The 23,898-nt window shown below is 40.5% G+C and overlaps 1 protein-coding gene across 2 annotated transcripts in view; it reads left to right on the top strand.

Annotated features, from left to right (window-relative positions):
* The window catches only part of LOC113056342 (cGMP-dependent protein kinase 1-like), a 159,285-nt gene that overhangs the window by 130,527 nt on the left and 4,860 nt on the right, over positions 1-23,898 (top strand). For both annotated transcript variants that reach the window (XM_026223076.1, XM_026223075.1), the window contains exon 9: positions 2,188-2,262. In XM_026223076.1, coding sequence (XP_026078861.1) covers positions 2,188-2,262 — 75 coding nt within the window. The remainder of the gene's footprint in view (positions 1-2,187; positions 2,263-23,898) is intronic.

The raw sequence follows: 23,898 nt of genomic DNA, 5'->3' as shown, positions 1-23,898 counted from the left end.
TATTCTATCGCCATTCACCAACCCTACCCCTAAACCTAGCCCTCACAGGAAACTTAATGCATTTTTACTTTCTCAAAAAAACTCATTCTGTATGATTTATAAGCGTTTTGAAAAATGGGGACATGGCTTGTGTCCTCATAAGTCACCCTCTCCTTGTAATACCTGTGTCATACCCATGTCATTATACAGAGTTGTGTCCTGATATGTCACAAAAACATGCCCACATATATATATATTTTTATTTTTTATTATTATTATTATTTTTTTTTTTACTATATCCCTCATTATTTGTTTGTGCTACTATTGAAATGCCTTTCATGTAGACATTTTATTATCTTACCCTTCCCTGTCCCAGAGTTATGCAAGCCAAATCCTTGTTCTATCTGTGAGCTCAGATATATTCTGCCTTATAAACAGATGGGAGAGAGAAAAAGCCACAGATGTATTTCCTTCAAATTAAGTTTAATGGGATGAAAAGCATTTGGGATGCACTGTGCTGTGACTGAATTTGCTCTGTGAAGATCATAGATCTACAGTCATGCCCAAAAATTTAAGATTTTCAAATGGGGAAAAATATCATTATGAAATAAATGTTTTTCTCTAATACACATTGGCCACAAATAAGGACACCCCTAGAAATTATTATGAGTAAAATAACTCTGAAGTATATTCCCATTCATATTCACAATTTTGAGTACTTCAGGGTGATAATGAACATGAAATTATCCAGCCATTGCTTCCTGTTTCATAGAAATATAAATGGGGGAAAAACAAAGCCCAAATGCCCTTAATCATCCATCACAATGAGAAAAAACAAAGAATATATTTCTGATGTGCAGCAAAAGATAATTGAGCTTCACAAATTAGTGAAGTGGCTATAAGAAAAGAGCTAGAGCAGTGAAAATTCCCATTTCCACCATCAGGACAATAATTAAGAATTTCCAGTGAACAGAAAATGTTACCAAACTGCCTGGAAGAGGACGTGTGTCTTTATCGTCCTAATGTGTGGTAAAAAGGAGAGTTTGAGTGGCTAAAGACTCTCCAAGGATCACAGCTGGAGAAATGCAGAAAATAGTTGAGTCTCGGGTTCAGAAAACCTTAAATAAAAATTGTCAAACAGAACCTACATCACCACATGTTGTTTAGGAGGGTTTCAAGAAAAATTCTCCTAGCTCATCCAAAAACAAACTCCAGCATATTCAGTTATCAGTCACGACTGGAACTTCAACTGGACTGGCTTCTATGGTCAGATCAAACTAAAAAATTAGTTTTTTTAGCAGCAAACACTCAAGATGGGTTCGGTGAAAACAGGGATAAAAAGTACCCCATGTGTACAATGAAATATACTGCTGTATTTTTGATGTTGTGGGGCTATATTTCTGCTGGAGGTCCAGGACATCTTGTGTAGACACATGGCATCATGGATTCTATCAAATACCAACAGATAAAAAATCAAAACAAGACTCGATTAGAAATCTTATAATGGACCATGTTTGGATCATCCAACCGTACAATAATCCAAACACAAATCTCAAAAAGAACACAAAAATGGGTCACTGAGCTCAAAACCAAGCTTCTGCTATGGCCATTCCTGTCCTCTGACCTGAACCTATAGAGAATGAGAGGAGTGAACTGAAGAGGAGAAGCACCAACATGGAGATGTTAATCTGAAGGGTCTGGAGTGATTCTGGATGAAGGAATGTTCTCTGATCTCTTGTGAGGTGTTCTCTAACCTCATCAGGCATTATAGGAGAAAATTTTGACCTGTTAAACTGGCAAATGAAGGTTTCAAAAATAATTCACAAGTGTGTCCTTAATTGTAGCCAATGTGTATTAGAGAAAAAAAAAATTCATAATGATATCTCCCCCTTTTTAAATTCTTATTATCCAATGAAGGTTAGATTTTTGTAATTTTTTAAAATAAAAGATCAAAAGGATTAACAATGCAGATTAATTTTCACAGCCTTCTTTGATCATATTTACCAAGGGTGTCCATATTTTTGGTCATGACTGTACACAGCATGCAGTCAAATAGTTTGTTCCTGAATGATAGTTGTCTGTGTATGGCAATATTCAATACAAATGGTTCCTAAAACGGCACATTTTGTTTCATTAAGTCGGGTGGGGGGTGGTTTGAATTAGTTATTTATAAATAGCACCGATTTATTTTTCTGTTCATATTTGCAGGTCCTTCAAACACTTGATTGGAGGTCTGGACGACGTCTCTAACAAAGGCTATGATGATGCTGGCACCAAAGCAAAGTAAGTCTGATACTCAACACTTTCTGATCGTGCTATCAGACTATATGGAGTTCTGTACATTTAATTATAATTCAGTATGATTCAATCAAGTATAGTCCATTCAGAAAGAATTCAGTTTTTCACATTTTATGTTGCAGACTTGTGGTAAAACTACTTTATTATTATTACTATTATTATTATTATTATTATTATTTAAAACTCCGTCTACACTCCATATCCAAATTTTAGTACAAATAAAAAACTGAAACATCATACCATAAGTACTTATGAGACATAAGTACCATGCGATTGCACTTGAAAATGAGTTTAGGTTCATCCCATTACTCTGGATTGTCTTTTGAGATTTGTCTACACTTTGATTGGAGCGTGTTTTTTGCTTTGTCAGTATATAAAGATAGATAGATAGATAGATAGATAGATAGATAGATAGATAGATAGATAGATAGATAGATAGATAGATAGATAGATAGATAGATATCTTTACACATATACGAGCTTCATACACAAATACAACATGCTCCCTATATTATTAACATATCTGTGATATGACTCTCTCCCTTAATGAGTTTGACAATGTGGTGTATGATTTAGGTCCACATAGGAGAAATTAATTGGTCTGTTTTTCATTTGATTTGCTTGTCTGGCTGTGCTCTAACCTCCTTGTGGCTATAACTATTTCAGCTGGACAGGTTTTCAAGAATGAGCAACAGTATGACTAAATGCATTGTAGTTTTCAACATTTATCTATCTATGCTCAATGCTATGCATAATGCTTCGTAACATTCAATCTTTGTAAGCTTCAGCCATAGTTTTGTTTATGGCAAGACGTTTTAACATTTAATCTATAAACTGTTCTATTATCTATTTTTATGATACTATTACTTATGTTTTAGATACTAGTATATTTACTATTAAGTAATATTACATATACATTAGCTACTAGTGCTTATTATTTATGTACTAGTTTCTTTTTTTTAAGATATTAGTACTTATTAGTACTTATTCATTAGATATTAGTTTTTTTTTTATTAGATATTGGTACTCATTCATTATATACTATAAACTATTAAATAGACACTAGTAATAAATTCATTTGATACCGGTACTTATTATTAGATACTAGTACTTATTTGTTAGATACTAGTACATATTAAATAGATACTAGTACTTGTTCATTCGATACTAATACATTTTGCACTTGACTTGTGACTTGTAACACATCATTTTGCCGTTGACTTATATGGGGATCTGTCCTTGAGATATCAACTATTCTGTTTTGAATAGTATGTATCCAAATAAAGCTGCATGTTTGTCCAACTCTGCAACCTTCCCCATACCCCACCCCCCACCAGGAGATTGTTCAGGCTCAGATTATTTATTTATTTATTTATTTTTGTTAAACCCCACTATTGGAATAAGTACTAGTATCTAATGAATAAGTACTAGTAACTTTACAAAAGTCACTGGTATCTAAAAAAATAAGTACTAGTAGCATGAAAATAGATACTGGTGTGGGTTAAATGTTAAAAGGGCTTGCCATACTTTATCCTAACAGACTTTCCACATGTAGTTTAGCTGAAAAAAACTTTCCATTTCAATGACTATTTTGCTTCATGAGGTATCGATGTTATAAAAAAAGGAGTATACACACAGTGAGTGATCTAAGAGCGCCCTCATGTGGCCATAGCTAGATGTACAGTGTCCAGTGGTAAACATATTGTAGGCTATTTAGAATCTCTTATCAGTTATAGATTTCAATTTGATTTTAATTATATTATTGTTTTTAAATTACTGTGGACTATAAACACTGTTCAACAGAGCATATATCTGAGCACTATTAATTAGTATTGTATTTTTATAATGTTCATACCCACTACTTTTTCTATGCAAAACAATTTACAGTGAACTGAACAATATAATTACATGACAGTAACTTGCTTGATATGAGGGGGTGGTTTTAATATGCATTAAATTAAATTGCTGCATGTTGTTGAGCTCTAGATGTAAACAGAGGCTAGATGTGTGTTTAATGAAGAGAGTGTCTGTTAAAAGCACAGACATGGCTATTGCTATAGCCGTAGTCAGTCTGTTTTATATATTTATTTTAACTAAAAAGACAAGTTTACTAAAAAGCCTTCTTTTACTTCGCTATTTTTGTTTCAAACCTGTATGACTTACTTTCTACCATGACACACTAAAGGTGAAATTGAGATATGTTACATTAGTTCAGATTTGAATAGATCATTAATGACGGCTGTATTTTTATTTTTCATTTATACATATTTTTTTCTCTCTCCTGTGTACAAATATCAAAACTAATAAAATTACAATAATAGAAAAAAAAGATTATTAATGACAGCTCAATTAAATACAATGTCAGTTTTTTTTTTTTTTCTCCAGTATGCGAGATAAATTCCAAGAAGTTTGTAGTGCTCATATTTTGGAACAGACGAATAGTGGTGCATCTAATTAAGTGATAAAAGCAGTTGCAATCTGTTTTAAATACAGCAGATATACAGTATACATGTCACACCCTCAGCTCGTTCCCTCAGCCCCAGTCACCATTGCCAGTCACCATCCACTCAATCTCCCATGCACCGCTCACGTGAACCGTCACCTGAATACTGATTACCTGCACCGGCACCAGCAATCACCACACCTTTAAATACTCACCTCACTCATTCACTCACCGGCTGGAATCGAGATTGCATGGACGCTCTTATGGATCTTCTGCCTGCTTCTTGTGGATCATATTGTGACTCTGTGGAGATTCAGACACAGCGATTAAGGGAAGTGACTCTTTGTTGTCTGGCCTAGCCTTGTGCTTGAACTCACCTATTTGATCAGTGCTTGAAGATTCATCGTCTGTGACCACACTTACTTGCTCTGTTAAAAGTCCTATGTTAATAAAGCCTCACGTAAACACTTACCCATCTCCTCCTCTCCTTGTGTGGATGTGACAGGATTCCAGCCCTAAAACAGAACTTCATATCTCCATGGATGTTAACGCTGCTGCTCAGGGAGCGGCTTCGGACCCGTTCACCGAAATGGTGACTGCCCTCCGCCAAGTATTACAGTCAGTTTCACCACCCACCGAAACTAGTGCTTCCACCACCAACAGCACGCCCCTTGCACGTCCCGCGTGCTATACGGGTGAACCGAGTGGCTGCAGTGGGTTTATTCTGCAGTGCTCACTATTCGTCAACGCGAATACCAGTAAATTCCCCAATGAGGCCACCAAAGTCGCCTTTGTGATCTCTCTCCTCACCGGACGAGCTCTACAATGGGCAGAGGCTCTTTGGAACTCCCAGAGTCCGGTTCTATCCTCATTCGATGCCTTCGTCACCCACCTCCAGGAAGTGTTCGGAGTGGCTCTAACTCCTCTTTCAACCCATGATGAACTCTTAAATCTCCGCCAGGGAGCCACGGAAATACACGACTACACTCTCCGTTTCCGGACATTAGCCGCCACCAGTGGTTGGAACCAAACTGCCCTGCTAGCAGCATACCGTAAAGGTTTAAAGCCCCAGATCAGAAAGCAAATGGTTATTTACGACGATAATATCAATCTCGAGACATTCATCAGAAAAACTATAAATGTTGCTCAGCACCTCTCGGCTTGTGCCTCCCCGGCTTCATATAACATCTCACCATCGGCCAGAACGCCCTCGCCCCAACGAGACCAGGAGGAACCCATGATCACCGACTCCTACCACCTAGATGCCTCTGAACGGAGACGCCGCATCCAGCAGCGGCTGTGTTTATACTGTGGCGAGGCCACTCACCTGATCCACGCCTGCCCGGTCCGTCCGCCTCGCCCAATGGTGAGTACAGTTTCCATTACCCCATCTGTATCTCACATACCTCATATCAAAGCCCAGATAACAATTAACTCACGCAATCTTTCCATCCATGTCCTGGTGGATTCCGGAGCCGCAAGCAACTTCATCTCATCTCACTTTGTAACCAAGCACCGTATACCCATCGTCCAGAACGAGACCACTTACCGTATCACTACCATCCAAGGATCACCATTGGGCGGTGGCAAAATATCTAAAAGGACACACGAGCTGGAGCTCGTTCTGCCCCACGGACACCAGGAACAACTGGCCCTCCTCGTACTTCCGCGCGCTACCGTTGACGTTGTCCTGGGTAGGCCATGGCTGGCCCAACATAACCCCCAAATCAACTGGAGCACAGGGGAGATCCAGGCATGGGACCCGAGATGCCAGAGTCACATTCGCCGTTCACCAGTCCAGAATTCACAGTCTGCGCCACCGCACCTTCAATTACACTCCACTACCATGGGAAGACCTGCCCTTTACTCCTCCTACTCTGATGTGTTCAGCAAGGAACAAGCCACCCGATTACCACCACATCGGCCCTGGGACTGTTGTATCGACCTGCTGCCAGGTGCCAAGCTACCACATGGGAAAATATATCCACTCTCCCGTCCTGAGCAGGTGGCAATGGAGGAATACATCCAGGAGGCTCTCGATCAGGGGTTCATCAGGCCATCCACATCTCCAGCTGCATCCAGTTTCTTCTTCGTCCCCAAAAAGGATGGCGGACTTCGACCATGCATCGACTATCGAGTGCTAAATGACGCCACCGTCAAGTTCGCCTACCCGTTACCACTCGTTCCAGCGGCCCTGGAGGAACTGCGGGAAGCCAAGGTGTTCACCAAACTCGACCTCCGCAGTGCCTACAATCTGATCCGTATCCGAGAGGGAGACGAGTGGAAGACTGCCTTCATCACCCCTGCCGGGCACTACGAATATCAGGTTATGCCCTATGGGCTTGCTAACAGTCCATCCATCTTCCAGAGTTTCATGAACGAAATATTCCGTGATTATCTCCACCAATTCGTCATTGTCTACATAGACGATATCCTGATCTACTCCCGGAACATAGAAGAACACCAAACCCATGTCCGCCACGTCTTACAACGACTCCGAGACCACCATCTCTACCTAAAAGCTGAGAAGTGTGAGTTTCACTGCACTACCGTCTCCTTCCTCGGATACGTGATCTCTGCGGAGGGAGTTCAGATGGAATCAGCCAAGGTAGATGCTGTGGCCAACTGGGCGGAGCCCACAACGGTGAAAGAACTCCAACGTTTCCTTGGCTTTGCCAATTTCTATCGGCGCTTTATCAAGAACTACAGCCTGCACTCTGCTCCTCTAACATCCCTCCTAAAAGGTGGTCAGCGCCGGCTGCGCTGGACACCCCAAGCTCGAGAAGCCTTCAGCCATCTTAAACACCTCTTCACCTCAGCGCCCATTCTTCGACATCCTGACCCGTCCAAACCATTCGTCGTAGAGGTGGATGTGGCCAGTCACGGCATTGGAGCCGTGCTATCCCAAAGGTCTGGTGAACCTTGCTCACTCCATCCGTGTGCGTACTTCTCTAAGAAACTCTCTCCTGCCGAATGCAATTATGGAATCGGAGACCGTGAGTTGTTGGCCATTAAACTCGCCCTTGAGGAGTGGCGGCACTGGCTAGAGGGAGCTCAGTTCCCATTCACTGTTGTCACCGACCACAAAAATCTCCAATATCTGCAGAATGCCAAAAGACTCAATGCTCGTCAGGCTCGGTGGTCACTCTTCTTTGCTCGCTTTAATTTCCAGATCACGTATCAACCCGGTCACAAGAACACTAAAGCAGATGCCCTGTCCCGTATGTACTCACCAGATCCAGACACCAACAAGCCTGATTCAATTCTACCACCCTCCGTTTTCCTCGCGCCTATCCTCTGGCAGATCGACGAGGAAATTCGAGCCGCCACCCTCGAGGAGCCTGCACCTCCGGAGGTACCCACGGGTCTAATGTACGTGCCCACCAACCAGCGACTCCCCCTACTGGAAAGTACGCACACGTCACCTGGCTCAGGACACCCTGGCAGCAGGCGAACCCTCTCGCTCATCCAGCAGAAGTACTGGTGGCCTAACATGGTTCGTGACGTTACCCGGTACATCCTCGGATGCTCGGTCTGCGCCGTTACCACCACACCTCGTCAACTTCCCGTGGGTAAATTACAACCACTGCCCATTCCTCGCCGACCCTGGACCCATCTAGGGGTGGATTTCGCCACTGACCTTCCCCCCTCAAGGGGGTACACTACCATTCTAGTTGTTGTTGATCGTTTTTCTAAATTCTGCAAACTAATCCCATTAAAGGGTCTTCCCACAGCGTTCGAGACCGCCGAAGCCCTCTTCACCAACGTGTTCCGGAATTATGGCACTCCAGAGGACATTGTCTCGGACAGAGGACCTCAGTTTATCTCCAGGGTCTGGCGAGCGTTCTTCCAACTCCTCGGAACATCCGTCAGTTTATCTTCTGGATATCATCCTCAGACCAACGGCCAGACCGAGCGGAAGATTCAAGAGATCTCACGGTACCTCCGTACTTACTGCTCCCAACACCAGGATACCTGGAGCCAGTATCTGCCGTGGGCTGAGTATGCCCAAAACTCCCTTCGCCAAACCACTACAGGCTTAACCCCTTTTCAATGTGTTTTAGGCTATCAACCACCGCTGTTTCCCTGGTCAGGAGAAGTCTCTGAAGTGCCCGCGGTAGATCACTGGTTCCAGGAGAGCGAGAGGGTGTGGGACTCAGCTCACGTCCATCTCCAACGGGCAGTTCGGAGGCATACAGAGACCGCTAACCGACGCAGATCGCCTAATCCCGTCTATCTACCTGGAGACAAGGTTTGGCTCTCCACTCGGGATATCCGCCTCCGACTGCCCTGCAAAAAGCTGAGTCCCCGCTACATAGGGCCGTTCACCATCCATTCTCAGATAAATCCCGTCACCTACCGCCTGGACCTACCACCACACTACCGGATCTCACCCACGTTTCACGTCTCACTGCTAAAACGTCACACTGATCCAGTTTCTCCTTCCTCCACAGAACCAGAACCGCCTCCCCCTCCAGACCAACCCGAGATCCTCGGAGACAACATCTACCAGGTCCAAGAGATCCTCGACTCCCGGCGGCGGGACGGCCACCTGGAATACCTCATAGATTGGGAGGGGTTCGGTCCCGAAGAGAGGTCGTGGGTACCACGCAATGACATCCTGGATCCGGCTCTCCTCGAAGATTTCCACCGACAACACCCAGACCGCCCGGCTCCCAGAGGTCGTGGTCGTCCCCGTCGCCGCTCTAGGATGCCTGGAGTCACCCGTGGGGGGGGGGGGGGGGGGGGTAGTGTCACACCCTCAGCTCGTTCCCTCAGCCCCAGTCACCATTGCCAGTCACCATCCACTCAATCTCCCATGCACCGCTCACGTGAACCGTCACCTGAATACTGATTACCTGCACCTGCACCAGCAATCACCACACCTTTAAATACTCACCTCACTCATTCACTCACCGGCTGGAATCGAGATTGCATGGACGCTCTTATGGATCTTCTGCCTGCTTCTTGTGGATCATATTGTGACTCTGTGGAGATTCAGACACAGCGATTAAGGGAAGTGACTCTTTGTTGTCTGGCCTAGCCTTGTGCTTGAACTCACCTATTTGATCAGTGCTTGAAGATTCATCGTCTGTGACCACACTTACTTGCTCTGTTAAAAGTCCTATGTTAATAAAGCCTCACGTAAACACTTACCCATCTCCTCCTCTCCTTGTGTGGATGTGACAATACATCTATTATTTTATCCAAAGTACAAATTTTATGTATAAATGTGGCTGCATGATAATTGTAATATAGCTTAATAAGTAAGTAATTACATATTGTACAGTATGTGCTATGAGTTTAATGTGAATTTGAGAGTGTTCACTTTTTTTTTTTGTTTTTTTTTTTTTGTTTTTTTTTTTACAGCATTTCACCAGAATTCATAAATATTAGTAATGGAACTTGTAGTGTTAAATAAAATTATAGTTATTATCAAATATTTATTTTTATTACAGGGTAAATGTTTTGTAATTGATATTTGAGACACTATCACAACTAAACAGAGGTTTGAGTACACTTTACAGTCCAGTGGTCAACATAAAACACACACACACAAAATCTAGTTTATTTGCATGTTTACATGACCATGAAACAACATCAGAGAACCATGGACATGCAAATGTGTTGTTACATTTTTATTATATTAACATCAAATATCTTGAGGTACTTCAAGTAAATATTTAACATCTATGGGGTTTGATCAGAGATGGTTAGTAATGAAGTTACTATTTACACCATTATATTTGCTTGAGAACATTTGTACTTTTAAGAGTATGTTTAAAGTTGTTTACTTTTACTTTAACTCAAGTAAATTCCTAATGAAAAAAAAAAAAAAAACTGTGTGTGTGTGTTTGTGTGTGTGTTCCCTTTTTTCCAGAATGCGATATATTCTCTCAACCAATTACAGAGCACCATTCCACGCACTCTAGAGAGTAATGGCGGCACTTAGAATATACTCTGCATCTTAATATTACTCATTTACCTTTTATTTTTGAACAACAAACAAGAGCTGGGTGATAAATCACATGTGATTGTCATAAGCATCTCATCAGTAAAGCCAGTTCTGTGATTACTAGTACAGGTAAATCTCCATCACAGGCTTTTAGATGGAGTGACATTTAATACACAGAGCCATAGATCACTGACAAGCTACGCTATATCACGTTCATTAGATGAACCACATTTGATTATGAATGTGATATCGCGTATCTTGTCATATTGATTCAATGGATTTATTGCATTTTGAGAAACAAAAAAGAATCATGGATTTGTTGCATTTTGGGAGGGGGGAATAATACCATTTTATAATAAATCTTTGAAAATCAAAACCTGTATTTTAATGTTATTATAACCTTAATATGCTATGTGAAAGTTGGTGGAATAGTGGTTCACTTTCTCTGTAAAGAAGTCACATTTTTATTCAAATGAATCAAAATGGATTTATTGCATTTGGGAACCAAACTCTTCATATATATGTATGTGTGTGTTTGTGTTTGTGTGTATTTGGATACTGTACCCACCTCTGGGTTTGACTGGCAAAAATGTTTGGGAATCTCTGTACTAAATTATTTAAATGGTTTGTGGCTGTGACATAAACTAAAGGCTATGGGCCCTTTAAAACATGGGCCAGGTCATTCGATATGTCTGCTTTCTGTTTCAAAGACATCAACGATGAATGAAAACTAGTAATTCATTTATTTCATGTCTTTAAAGTGATAGTTTACCCAAAAAATAATAATTCTGTCTTAATTTATTCACCCTTAAGTTTTCCCAAAACTGTATGTGTTTCTATCTTCTGTTGAACACAAAATAAGGTATTTTGAAGAATGTTGATAAACAAACAGTTGATGATAGCTCATTTAATTCCATAATATGGAAAACAATAGACAATGGTGGAAGTCAATGGCTACAATCAACAGTCCGGTTACCAGGATTCTTAAAATGGTTACCAGTATTCTTTAAAACAAAAAAATCTAACTGGTTTGGAACAACTTGAGGGTGAATAAAAGAAGACATAATTGTTATTTTTTTATTTGAACTATTATTTTAAGGAGAACATGAACATGTCAAAACTGATATCCATTTAGCTAAAACTGCTGAAGAATTGGTCATGTTCATATGTAGGTCTGGAAGTGGCCCAGCTGAATGAACAGTTCCTGGCTGAAAGGATAAAGCCATGTTTGCTTAATTCATATACTGCTGTTGGCTCAACACAGCTGGAAGTGTGACTCATCATGCAGATCATCTGCTTCCAGTCCAATCACAGTGTTTCTTTGCTCATGAGAGTCGCACAGCCCAGCGGCATAGTGCTAAAAATGGGACCCAGGTGTGTTTCTCGAAACACTGGGATTAGACAGTGCTCTGTTTTTGAAATGCAAGCCAGTGGTCAGCTTGAAGGAAGGATGGCATAGTGTACATACTGTATGGTGGTCTTGTTGCCGTGGCGGCTGGTCAGTGTGTGTATTCAGCACCTCTGTTCTCATTAGAGTGTTTGGCATGTGGAGGAGCTTGAGTGCTGAATACACAGAGAGATCTGAAGTTGTGTTAATGAAATGCACTCTGCTCACAATAGCAAGTGTCTAAACAACCTCTATCACCCAAGAGAATTATCTTACATTCATTAGTTACTAGGATACTGGCCTTTGGCTTAATGTTTGTGTGTGTGTGTGTGTGTGTGTGTGTGTGTGTGTGTGTGTGTGTGTTTGTGTGTGTGTGTGTGCGTGCTTGCGTGTGTGTGCACTCTTGTTTTTGTGACATATCAGGACACAACTCTGTATAATGACATGGTATGACATAGGTATTACAAGGAGAGGGTGACTTATGAGGACATAACCTATGTCCCCATTTTTCAAACGCTTATAAATCATACAGAATGAGTTTTTTTTTGAGAAAGTTAAAATGCACAAAGTTTCCTGTGAGGGTTAGGGTTAGGTGTAGGGTTGGTGTAGGGCCATAGAATATACAGTTTGACACTGGCAAGAAACGGATCTCCGTTCACCATCTGCATCGAGGAGCCATCGCTAAAAAGAGTGCCAGAGCTGAGGATTGCCCTGGAGCAAGAGCCCCACATGATGTCTGAACAGGTGTGATCCCGCCATGGAGGATTCCACAGTGGAGTGCGCGAGTACTGAAAGAAACCTCGCCCAGTGCACCAACACTGGGGGTGAGTTGCTTCTGGACTCAGGGGACTTAATAGACCGGGAGGCAGATATATATGCAGACATGCCCATCCTCCTCCTACCTTCCTCAAAATTTCCAGTCTGCCCTGAAGTGTCTGCCCGGACTGTCGTTCCCCTGTCTGCTTTGCTCCCAGTGCAGCGAGTTGTGATTTGATGTGTGTGGGTAGAGCACACCAGCCCAGAGAGCCCGGAGGCTAACAAATAAAAACACTCACCCTACTGCTCCTGCCTCCTCCACCATTGTTGTCTGGTAGTCCCTCTGCTCACCCTCAGCCCACCATCTGTATGGTGCGAGTACCACGGGTCTGCCAGTCTCCATCGTCGGCGTGGCTGGGAATCCCTTAACTCCGCCTCCAGCCTCTGATTCCCAAACTCCACCTTAGCCCATCGACCCAGCGGCTCCACTATGGCTCCTAGCTCCCTTCTCTCCGCCGTGGCCCATCAGTCCACCAGCTCCGCAGGGCTCCCTCATCCCTCCAGCTCCACCTTGGTCAGTCGTCGACCATCCACAGCCTTGGTTCTCCGTTCCTCCGGCTTTGCCTCATCCCTCTGTCCCTCTGGCTCTGAGAGGCTCCTCCTTCCCTTCTGTTTCTCCCTGGTCCTCTGTCACTCTGGCTCCACTGCAGCCTTCCGGATCCCCGTCTCTGCCTTGGTCGCCCGAGCCATCTGCTCCACCTTGGCCCTCTGGATCTTCCCCATCACCCTGGCTCATCAGCTCTCCGTCTCTGCCTCAGGCTCCTCCAACATGGCTCCTCCCTCCATCGGCTCCACCGTGGGTCACCTTCATGGCTGTGGTCTGGGTTGCCCCCTGGCTCTGCCTGCTTTAGGTCCCTCCTGGCTCCTCCCTGGCTCCTCCCTTCACCTGGTCCACCCGAACCTCCTCCTGAGTTCACTTCCGTCCCTGACTGTCTGTGTGACCAAACTGTGTGACCAAACTGTCACACCCCTTGACTGTCTGTGTGTGTATTCCTCCCCTTGACCCAGTTTCTCCCTTGTGTGATTGTATGATTTGGTTCAGGTGTGTCTCGTTTATTAGGCCACGTTAAGTCTCATATTTAAAGTGTTTTCCATTCCTTTGTTCCTTGGTCCTGTGTCGTCTATACTATGTGCTCTGTGTGTTTTCCTGTCTGCCCTGTGTTACCCATATTCGGATTGATTAAAGACTACAATCGTGAATCTCCTACAGAAGATATTTTTTATGTATTGCTATGTTTTTGAACTAATGCCTAATGTTTTGAATGTTAGTTGCAAGTTGTCCTGCAACAGGATTTATAAAACTAACCTAGTGCATGTCGAAAACCGTTACTGACTTGGACTTGTGACATAGGCCTTCAGACTTAGATTTAAAGGCTTGGCACCATATCTGCCAAAAAAAAATGACAGTCTGATCTGAGGTTACACCAAAAGTTGCTTCACATAGCTTTGGCTCCGCTGGCTGTGCTGAGATAAGACAGATGTTATTTCACACTATGTTGTAGCAGAGAAATAAGGACACTGTGTTCTGTCCTTTGCAATATGGCAGACACATTTCACATTGGACTTATGCTGTCAATCAACAAATACTTAGGGATTACTTTTATTCTCTGTCTTGACTTCACCAAGAGCACACTTCATGCATGTTGACTGTGTTTGGGCTGGACTTGTGGCTGACAGCTGTCTCCTGTCCCTCTTACAAGCATGTTGATTATCTTAAGAATCATCTGACGTAAACAGCCTCTACTGTATGTAGAAGCAGAGGAGACCCTGCAATGTGTATTGCACAGCTGATTGTGTAACACATACTGAATGGTGATTGGCAATTGACCAGCCTCAGCAATTGTCCCAAGGAGTGTTTTCATCAGATTTATTCAAGGCAAACAAAAGATTTATTCAAGAAAAGTAGCTATATTTTAAGTGTGATACAGATATTATACAGATATTAGATCTGGTTTTTGGTATCTCAGCCTGTTTTTTTGTTGTTGGTGTTGTTGTTGTTGTTGTTTGTTTGTGGTTTTTTTTTTTTTTTTGTTTGTTTTTCATCTCGTCCAGTCTGGAGCACTGCTAAGACCAGAAAATATTGGTGAAGATCTTGGTTACACTAAAACAACTTGGGGGGTCTTTCATATAGAAAACATTTTTTGCATTCAACTGCACTTTGCCTGCATCTCACACATGAGGGGGCTTTTTTTTTTTTTAAGATTTTGTCAAGTGAAACAGGTAAACCTTTAAAGAAAGCATTTTTTTTATCCCACTGCTCTGTGTCTCATGTTTTTAACCACAAAAGTACATTATGCACGAACAGCCCCTTAAAAAAGTGATGAGTGGCTGAATTTATGGAGTTGAAGGCAAAACTTTTGATACTTGGGATTTTTTTGGGTTGACATAGTGAATAAGTCTATAAGTAAATAAGAAGTATTTTTCCGCATATTGTTGATATGATTTAATATATTACTAATCAGGTATGTTTTTTTGCATTAACCTTTGCACAAAAACAATGATGCTGTTTTGTTTGCAATTTATGAAATTGTACTTGTTTTATTAAATACATTTGTTTAAAATGTCATGCAGTTTCTTAGACAGTAATATCATTTAATTCCTATGGATTAACAGTTTACTGCTGTGCCTGAATGCTGAGGAGATATTAAAAAGACTTCTTTAAACTGTTATAAGCCTTGAACCTAGCCAACCAGCTATGAAATGAATCACAACATTACAAACTCAATGACAAAATGTTAATTAAAAATTCCTAACTGTGCTCTCTTGTGGTCTCATGAGACAATTATGTCTTTAAAAAATATATATGATTTGAGTATTAGTAATATTTAAGGGAAAAAAAGGAGAAACAAAAAATTTTCAGACCTTTTTTAACAAATCATGTGCAATTTCACCAACACTATTCATACCACTGTTTACAACCATACAACATTTTTTTTTTCAAAAACATTTACATGCACTTAACATAAATAAATATATCATATTTACCATATTTGCTTGCATCATATAGTAATATTTTTCCAGACATACAATACGGAAACAGTCTTGGCAGACGCTTATGTAAGTCGGTTATTTTTGCACCTGTCCTTTCACTCTCAAGTACAACCTATTTGACAGCTCAGCTCAGTTACTCACAACCTCCAGAGGTTCAGTTGTATTCTGTATCACTGACTATAAGTCCACATCCATCAATATGCCAATACATGTGTTTGGCATGGTGTTTTTTGAGCATATAGTTTAACATACCTTTACTTCAAGAACATTGACTTCGGGATCTGGGATCTTGGTTTATGAACAGATGTTCCCATTTCCCATTTATCATAAATATTTCAGTCCTTACATCTTCAAATCTTGAGCCTTTGGACCAAACAAACCATCTCTAAAAGACAAGAACATTTGTGTGTACACACACACACCTCCACACAAACATCCATTTCACTATAGATAAAATGAATGGGACTTTTACTTTCCAAGCTTGACTCCAAAGCAAATTGCTAATAATTTAATTGCCTAGTATGGAGAGCTATTTCAATATAATTATTATCTGTAATTAAATTGTGTAATAATTATACAAGCAGTCAGTCGGTTGAAGTGCTCATGTGTTATCACTGTCACGCTGTAGTTTGGAGAAAGGCCATTAGTCCATCATAATGACAGTTGTTATCTGTGGCCTCAGAAGAGGGAGTTGAAGGAACAGGGCTTAGATTGGTGAGAAGTCAGTACCGCTGTTAGGATTCATGTGACTGAGACCTCGCACATAGATCTAAAAATACAGGAAGAATCAAACCCCATGTAAGGCCATTATACCAATGATACATGACCCAACTGCTAATGGTTGTTATATCAGGGTGCGAAGCTGATAACCAAGGTCCTTGGTTCTCAACTTTGGTTTTTTAGTCTGCATCTACATGACAACGATGTAGTCAAAAACAGAAAAGTTTTTCACTTGCGTTTTTAAAAAGTTTCACATATTCAATACAATGTTTTCAAAATGATTTGTTTTCAAAATGAACATGGCCAAAAATGCTGTATTATGTTTACCAGGACAGTAGTTAGTGCTGTCAATTTGTTAGTAAACAGTACCTGTAGGGAAGTGACAGCTATATGTTGTATATGATGCATCTCTGCTGGTGGCTGTAATATTGGTGAACTAAATCCAAACTTTGCTCAAGAAGTGTTGGCAAACTCTTGATCAGCAACAAAAGTACCATATACTCCGCCATTGTTGTGTATGTTGGTTCGAGCTTGCCTTTAAAATCGACACTTAGTGCACATGTCTACATATATAAAATGTATTATGCACATGCATGATGTCACTGTTTTCAAAGATTCCTGTATTGGCTGTTTATATGGAACCAATAATGGTGGCGTTTTAAAAAACTTGCACATTACAAATGTTCATAAGTAGATTAAACAGAAATTCAAGTCAATAAATAAAATAAATACATTTTACAAATAATAAAATCAATATTGAATACAAATACATCTGTCTTTATACATTTGTGTCAGTTTAAATTTTAGTATCAAAGCCTAAAAAGTATAGTATGTAAAAAAAAAAAAAACAAGTGTTGTTTATATTGACGGGTTTACAGCGTGTCAGATTCCACACATATGTGGAACGGTCACATGCATGCACTGGATTTAGCTCACCTCTGTCATGCTACTTGACAACCATTAAATTATATTTCGTGGTTGCTCTAGAAAGGTCTATGCTGGACATTTTACAAGGCCTTTGAATTGATATTTTTATATTGTTTAAAGTCACTATGTGGTCAAATAGGTCATCTAAGACACGTGCAAACTTAAATGAGTAAAACATAATGTGACAAGAACCAAGTCAACAAAAGCTAACCTAGACTTAAAGAGGTCGTCAAGTGGATCTAATGCAGTCAAATGCTGCATTGTGGAGAACACCTGGGCAGGATTCCTGCAGCACGCTGTTCTCATCCTTCTTTTCTTTGTTGGGTATGAGGTCAAAGCCCAGCACCCAGCCGTTCTTAGCTAACCACTGACCCCTGAGGAAACTACCCACGGTCCGACTAGAGTTTGGACTTAGCGCTTATTTTCACAGCTGTAACAGCAGTAGTGGATATGTTGAAAGGCTGCCACGTCTGCAAAGAGGAATGTGACTGCTCTTCAGCTTTTTGCTAGAGACTGGAGGCCAGTCAAGGTATAGAACATTCCTCCCGAAAACTCTGAGCTTCATGCTAGATAGGCAGCATTATAAAAATATTGTTCTAAACCTGTAAAATAGTTTTAATTCTGCAAATCACAAAATATGTCACAAAGGCTATGTGTTTTGACCATACAATGGAAGTCATTTTTGTCCAATGTTGTTTTCAAACTTACTATAGGTCTTGCCTCAAAACAGATTGTTTATAATTGTGCTGCATTTTTTTGGCTAATTCTAAGACAGTATCCCCTACATCCTCCAGAGAAACAATTCTATAGTGCAAGACTCCTCACAAAGAAAGGTTGGGCCGAGCTGTTAAGATGATGATTTTGAGCACTCTTTGAGTTGATAAATATCATCTAAAATAGTACTCAGTATATATGAAATATATTAATGGCAAGTTTAAACAATTATGTTATTAAAATAATAAATAATATAGCATTTAATAATAAATAAACAATATATTAAATTAATTAATACAATTTAAATTTTTACCTGATATTTCTATGAGTGCTACGTTTGTGTAAGTAACCAATTAATTATTATTATTATTTTTTTTGTTATTATTATTATCATTAGCTTAGCAAGATGTACAAACAATTAATATCAGTTACATGACACACAAGTTTTGACTTTTCAGAGCTTTTATTCATTTTTGGATTACATTTTGTGCATACCACTTTTTTATTAAAATAATTTTTAATGAAAGTGTTGTTGTTGTTTTTTTGACAGTCTTGACAGACAGATTGACAGTCTATGTATGCAATCAACCATTTCAAGCTTCAAAATGTATATAATGAATCCATATGAACTGAGCAGTTTAATACAAGTCTTCTAAAGAGACATGATCAATAAATATGTTTAGTACTGAAAAGAATCACTGAAATTATTTAATACATTATTAAATAATTAAAACAATACAAATATTAATAAATGCTAAATATTCCAATGAATTCAAATAGATGTAAATTGTACTTTATTTATTTATGTATTGTTTCAGTTAAAATTGAATCAGTTGCTTGACATTCAAGATTGCCAATGTAGTGCATACCAACTCAGTCAATCGATTTCAGTTTGTCTAAGCAGAAGGCAGCAAGACTGCTCACTAGGTTTGGAATGGAGCCTACATCAAAGTTTTTTGTACTGTAAACTGGTTCTGGCTTTTTCAGATTGTCTTATCATAGCATCTCAAGCCAGTATCTCGGACTTGTTTACCGTCCCATGAAGTACATATGAGTTTTCATAACACACTGTAACTCATGCTTTCAGCTAAGGCAGTGGAAAATCGCTTTAGTCGACCATGTAATGTCAGTCATCAGTCGCTTTTCTCAGAGCTCACACCTAACATATCACCTGTCAACAGCTTATGTGAAACCCAGCCCACTCGCCTCTGCCCACTTATGGAGCTCTTGAGGGGATACACTTGTAACCATAACAATGGAGAACACATTAGCTCTGAGACACCTGTGCAAAAATGGCTGATTCATAGAATCAGATCAGATTGTGTATGTAAAAAGTTAATAAAATTCCGGAACTAATTTGAATGAATAATTTATTTGCCATAATGATTACATAATTTTCATTCTGGAAGTGAACGACTCCTTTCATCCATTTCTTCTGAAGATATGCGATCACTAAAATTGTTCCTAGTTCCCGCGGTGCAAACATGCCAAAAAGCGAATACTCCTGCCAATATTTATTGGAACTATGAAAATGTTCCTCCAATGTAAAACCCCTTATGTGGGGCTGGGAATCAAGAACTAGTTCTGATTATTCTCAAAATACTGAAACTGGAACCATTAGATGTGTTTGCTGATATAGAGTGTAGAGCTTAGATTCTCTGCCCGAGCCCGAGCTCGGGCTCGACCCGTTATTTCCCGCCACCGTCCTTGATGAAGCACGTCACATGTCATGCGCAGCGTCTCGTCCACTCGCAAGTCTCGTATGCGTCGCACCTGCTGTGCGCGCTGTAGCCTACTATTCAGTAGATTAAGTGCAACATGGAGCTTGAAGAAGCAAAGAAAAAAACCAGGAGAATTAACTTTGAGCAAGTTTGGAGGAAAATCGGAGGTATGGAAACATTTTAAACTAGTCGTGGGGAGTGACAACATATGTGTTGGCTTTGTCTCGTGCATTAAATGTGGCACGCATATATATATATATATATATATATATATATATATATATATATATATATATATATATATATATATATATATATATATATATACAGTATATATATATATATATAGGCTATACAGCTCCCCCGTAGCACAGCAGCACCTGCGGTAAAAAAAAAAAATCTGGCGCCGCCCCTGGTTATAACGGCCCAAATATTAAAAATGGTCGGGTTTAAATCGGGCTCAGGCTCATAATTACAGTGAACGTGTCGGGCCGGGCCGGGCTCGGACACAACGTGCTCGGCCTCGGGTAGGGTCGGGCTTGATTTGTTGGGCCCAATCTAAGCTCTAATAGAGTGGCCAATGTACTGGAATACTCTCTTCTGTCCAAATGACTGTGTCGACCTTGGAAGACACAGCCATGTCACTATGTGGCGTGTTCTTCTTATGCGGACAACTGCATTGGTTGGAGTTCTCTCATTGCCTGGAGAGGTTGGAGAGGGCAGCTGTCCACCTGCCTGGAGTCTTAGATAAATGTGGAAACTTACTGCAGATACTGTGTCCTTGCCGTATCAAATAGCAGTGGTGGTCTTGCAGGGTTTTCCAGCTTCTAAAGTTACATGAGGGATTCTTTGCTTGTACTGATACTTTGACCTTGAGACTTTTGGTCATTTTACCATTTAGATTTGTGAATGGCAAATAGATATACTCAGATTTGTGGAAGAAATATTAATTATATATAATAATTATAAATTGAAGAAGTGAAAATCAATGCAATCAAAGAACCAATCCAAAACACATGGTATCCCAATCCTTTAACTCTTTGGGGGGGGGAAGGAAAAAGAAAAAAAAAATTTGGGGGGTGAACTATCCCTTTGCCATGTATGTGCCATGTTTAACCCAAGTCCATAGTATCTAGCTAGATAAAAATAAAAAAAAATACCTTTTTAAAAATGGATAAAATATGATAAAAATGTAACTTTCATATATTTTAGATTTATTGCACACCAACTGAAATATTTCAGGTCTTTTATTGTTTTAATACTGATGATTTTGGCATACAGCTCATGAAAACCGAAAATTCCTATCTCAAAAAATTAGCATATCATGAAAAGGTTCTCTAAACGAGCTATTAACCTAATCATCTGAATCAACTAATTAACTGTAAACACCTGTAAAAGATTCCTGAGGCTTTTAAAAACTCCCAGCCTGGTTCATTACTCAAAACCGCAATCATTTGTAAGACTTCCATCCAGAAGGCCATCATTGACACCCTCAAGCGAGAGGGTAAGACACAGAAAGATATTTCTGAACGAATAGGCTGTTCCCAGAGTGCTGTATCAAGGCACCTCAGTGGGAAGTCTGTGGGAAGGAAAAAGTGTGGCAAAAAACGCTGCACAACAAGAAGAGGTGACCAGACCCTGAGGAAGATTGTGGAGAAGGACCGATTCCAGACCTTGGGGGACCTGCGGAAGTCTGGAGTAGAAACATCCAGAGCCACCGTGCACAGGCGTGTGCAGGAAATGGGCTACAGAGAAGCAGCACTGAACTGTTGCTCAGTGGTCCAAAGTACTTTTTTCGGATGAAAGCAAATTTTGCATGTCATTCGGAAATCAAGGTGCCAGAGTCTGGAGGAAGACTGGGGAGAAGGAAATGCCCAAATGCCTGAAGTCCAGTGTCAAGTACCCACAGTCAGTGATGGTCTGGGGTGCCATGTCAGCTGCTGGTGTTGGTCCACTGTGTTTTATCAAGGGCAGGGTCAATGCAGCTAGCTATCAGGAGATTTTGGAGCACTTCATGCTTCCATCTGCTGAAAAGCTTTATGGAGATGAAGATTTCGTTTTTCAGTACGACCTGGCACCTGCTCACAGTACCAAAACCACTGGTAAATGGTTTACTGACCATGGTATTACTGTGCTCAATTGGCCTGCCAACTCTCCTGACCTGAACCCCATAGATAATCTGTGGGATATTGTGAAGAGAAAGTTGAGAGACGCAAGACCCAACACTCTGGATGAGCTTAAGGCCGCTATCGAAGTATCCTGGGCCTCCATAACACCTCAGCTGTGCCACAGGCTGATTGCCTCCATGCCACGCTGCATTGAAGCAGTCATTTCTGCAAAAGGATTCCCGACCAAGTATTGAGTGCATAACTGAACATAATTATTTGAAGGTTGACTTTTTTTGTATTAAAAACACTTTTCTTTTATTGGTCGGATGAAATATGCAAATTTTTTGAGATAGGAATTTTGGGTTTTCATGAGCTGTATGCCAAAATCATTAGTATTAAAACAATAAAAGACCTGAAATATTTCAGTTGGTGTGCAATGAATCTAAAATATATGAAAGTTTAATTTTTATCATTACATTATGGAAAATAATGAACTTTTATCACAGTATATTAATTTTTTGAGAAGGACCTGTACATTAAATTATCCAGTGCCAGGTTTTATTATTGTTTAACATTTGACTGATAAACATATTTCTTTAGGTCAACCCAAGCATGAATTGTTATAGCCTCGAAACAATATGCATACACTGTAAAATATGTAGCTGGTTTATTAAATTTTATAGTGTAAAAAAATTTTTTTTTTCCCCTTGCAGCTTCAAAAGTATTCGAGCAATGTATAAAATCATAAAAGCAATACTTTAAGTATAGTAATGAAGTACAGTTACTAAGTAAGTTTCCTAAGTCCTGAATTTTTCCATCTCATATATCTCCACAGCTGGCAGCATCAACATGGAAATCCTATCTTCCTATCTAGCTGAAGATACATTTCTTCCAGTCTTCCAGGTTCTTCCTGTCAGAAGTCCTAGATATAACACTTATTTCCAGGATGAGCTGATTTTGTTATCGTAAGTGTTAATTGAAAGGTTCATCCTCTACACTCTAAAGCATGCAAATGGGAACTGAAATGAAAACGGCTCATAATAATACAGCACCAATGTCCTTCTCAAGTTCAATTTGAACTTTAAAGAGAGATGGTGGTGTGAGGGTAGAGTAGGGAAACCTTTTCTGACTAGGAGAACCTTAAGCCAAGTTCCCATGCTAAAAATAAACCTGGATCAGGCAAGGCAGTATTAGTAGAGACTCTCACACAGGGAGCACAGTCAAGCTCAGTTTAAGCACAGGGACTGAGACTTAGTCAAAAGGATAGCACTAGTCTCACTAGTCAAGCGTACTGTCCCTCAGAATACGCTCCTGCTGCTACAAGGAAAGAACCTCTTGCTTTGTGAGATTTTCAACGAGGACTTTAGTTCGACTTATAGTACTGTCTCTGCTGATGACTGTGGAAACTTTGGGTATTTTTGCATCCAAACTTTGTGTCCAGAAGGGCTTTCACAAACTGATATTGATGCGGAGAGACTCCACCAATCTGGATCACTCTGTTCTTCGATCTGCGCTTCACCCCGAATCCCAAAATGTAACCTGGAAATGGCGCCTTAACTCCACATTTGAACAAAGACTGTTGTTATTATTTTGCCATACGTACTCTTGAGGCGAGGGCTGTACTGCATATTGCTAGCCATATATTGCAAGATCTTCTTTGCAATATTGCTAGCCGTTTTGAGAATTGTACATTTAACTGTTTCACAGTATTTGGTTTGGTCAAGCCACAAGGAGGTCAGAATGCGTGAGTTACTTCCTATCCCGGTAAAGGAGAGAAAAGAGAGGGAGCGAATAAACAGCCTTCCTGCCCCAATTCCTGCTCCAACATTCCCTATTAC

This window comes from Carassius auratus, chromosome 37 (genome assembly GCF_003368295.1).
Source record: "Carassius auratus strain Wakin chromosome 37, ASM336829v1, whole genome shotgun sequence".
Lineage (NCBI taxonomy): Eukaryota > Metazoa > Chordata > Actinopteri > Cypriniformes > Cyprinidae > Carassius > Carassius auratus.
The sequence above is the reverse complement of the archived record's forward strand: the minus strand, read 5'-3'. Positions and strand labels throughout refer to the sequence as shown.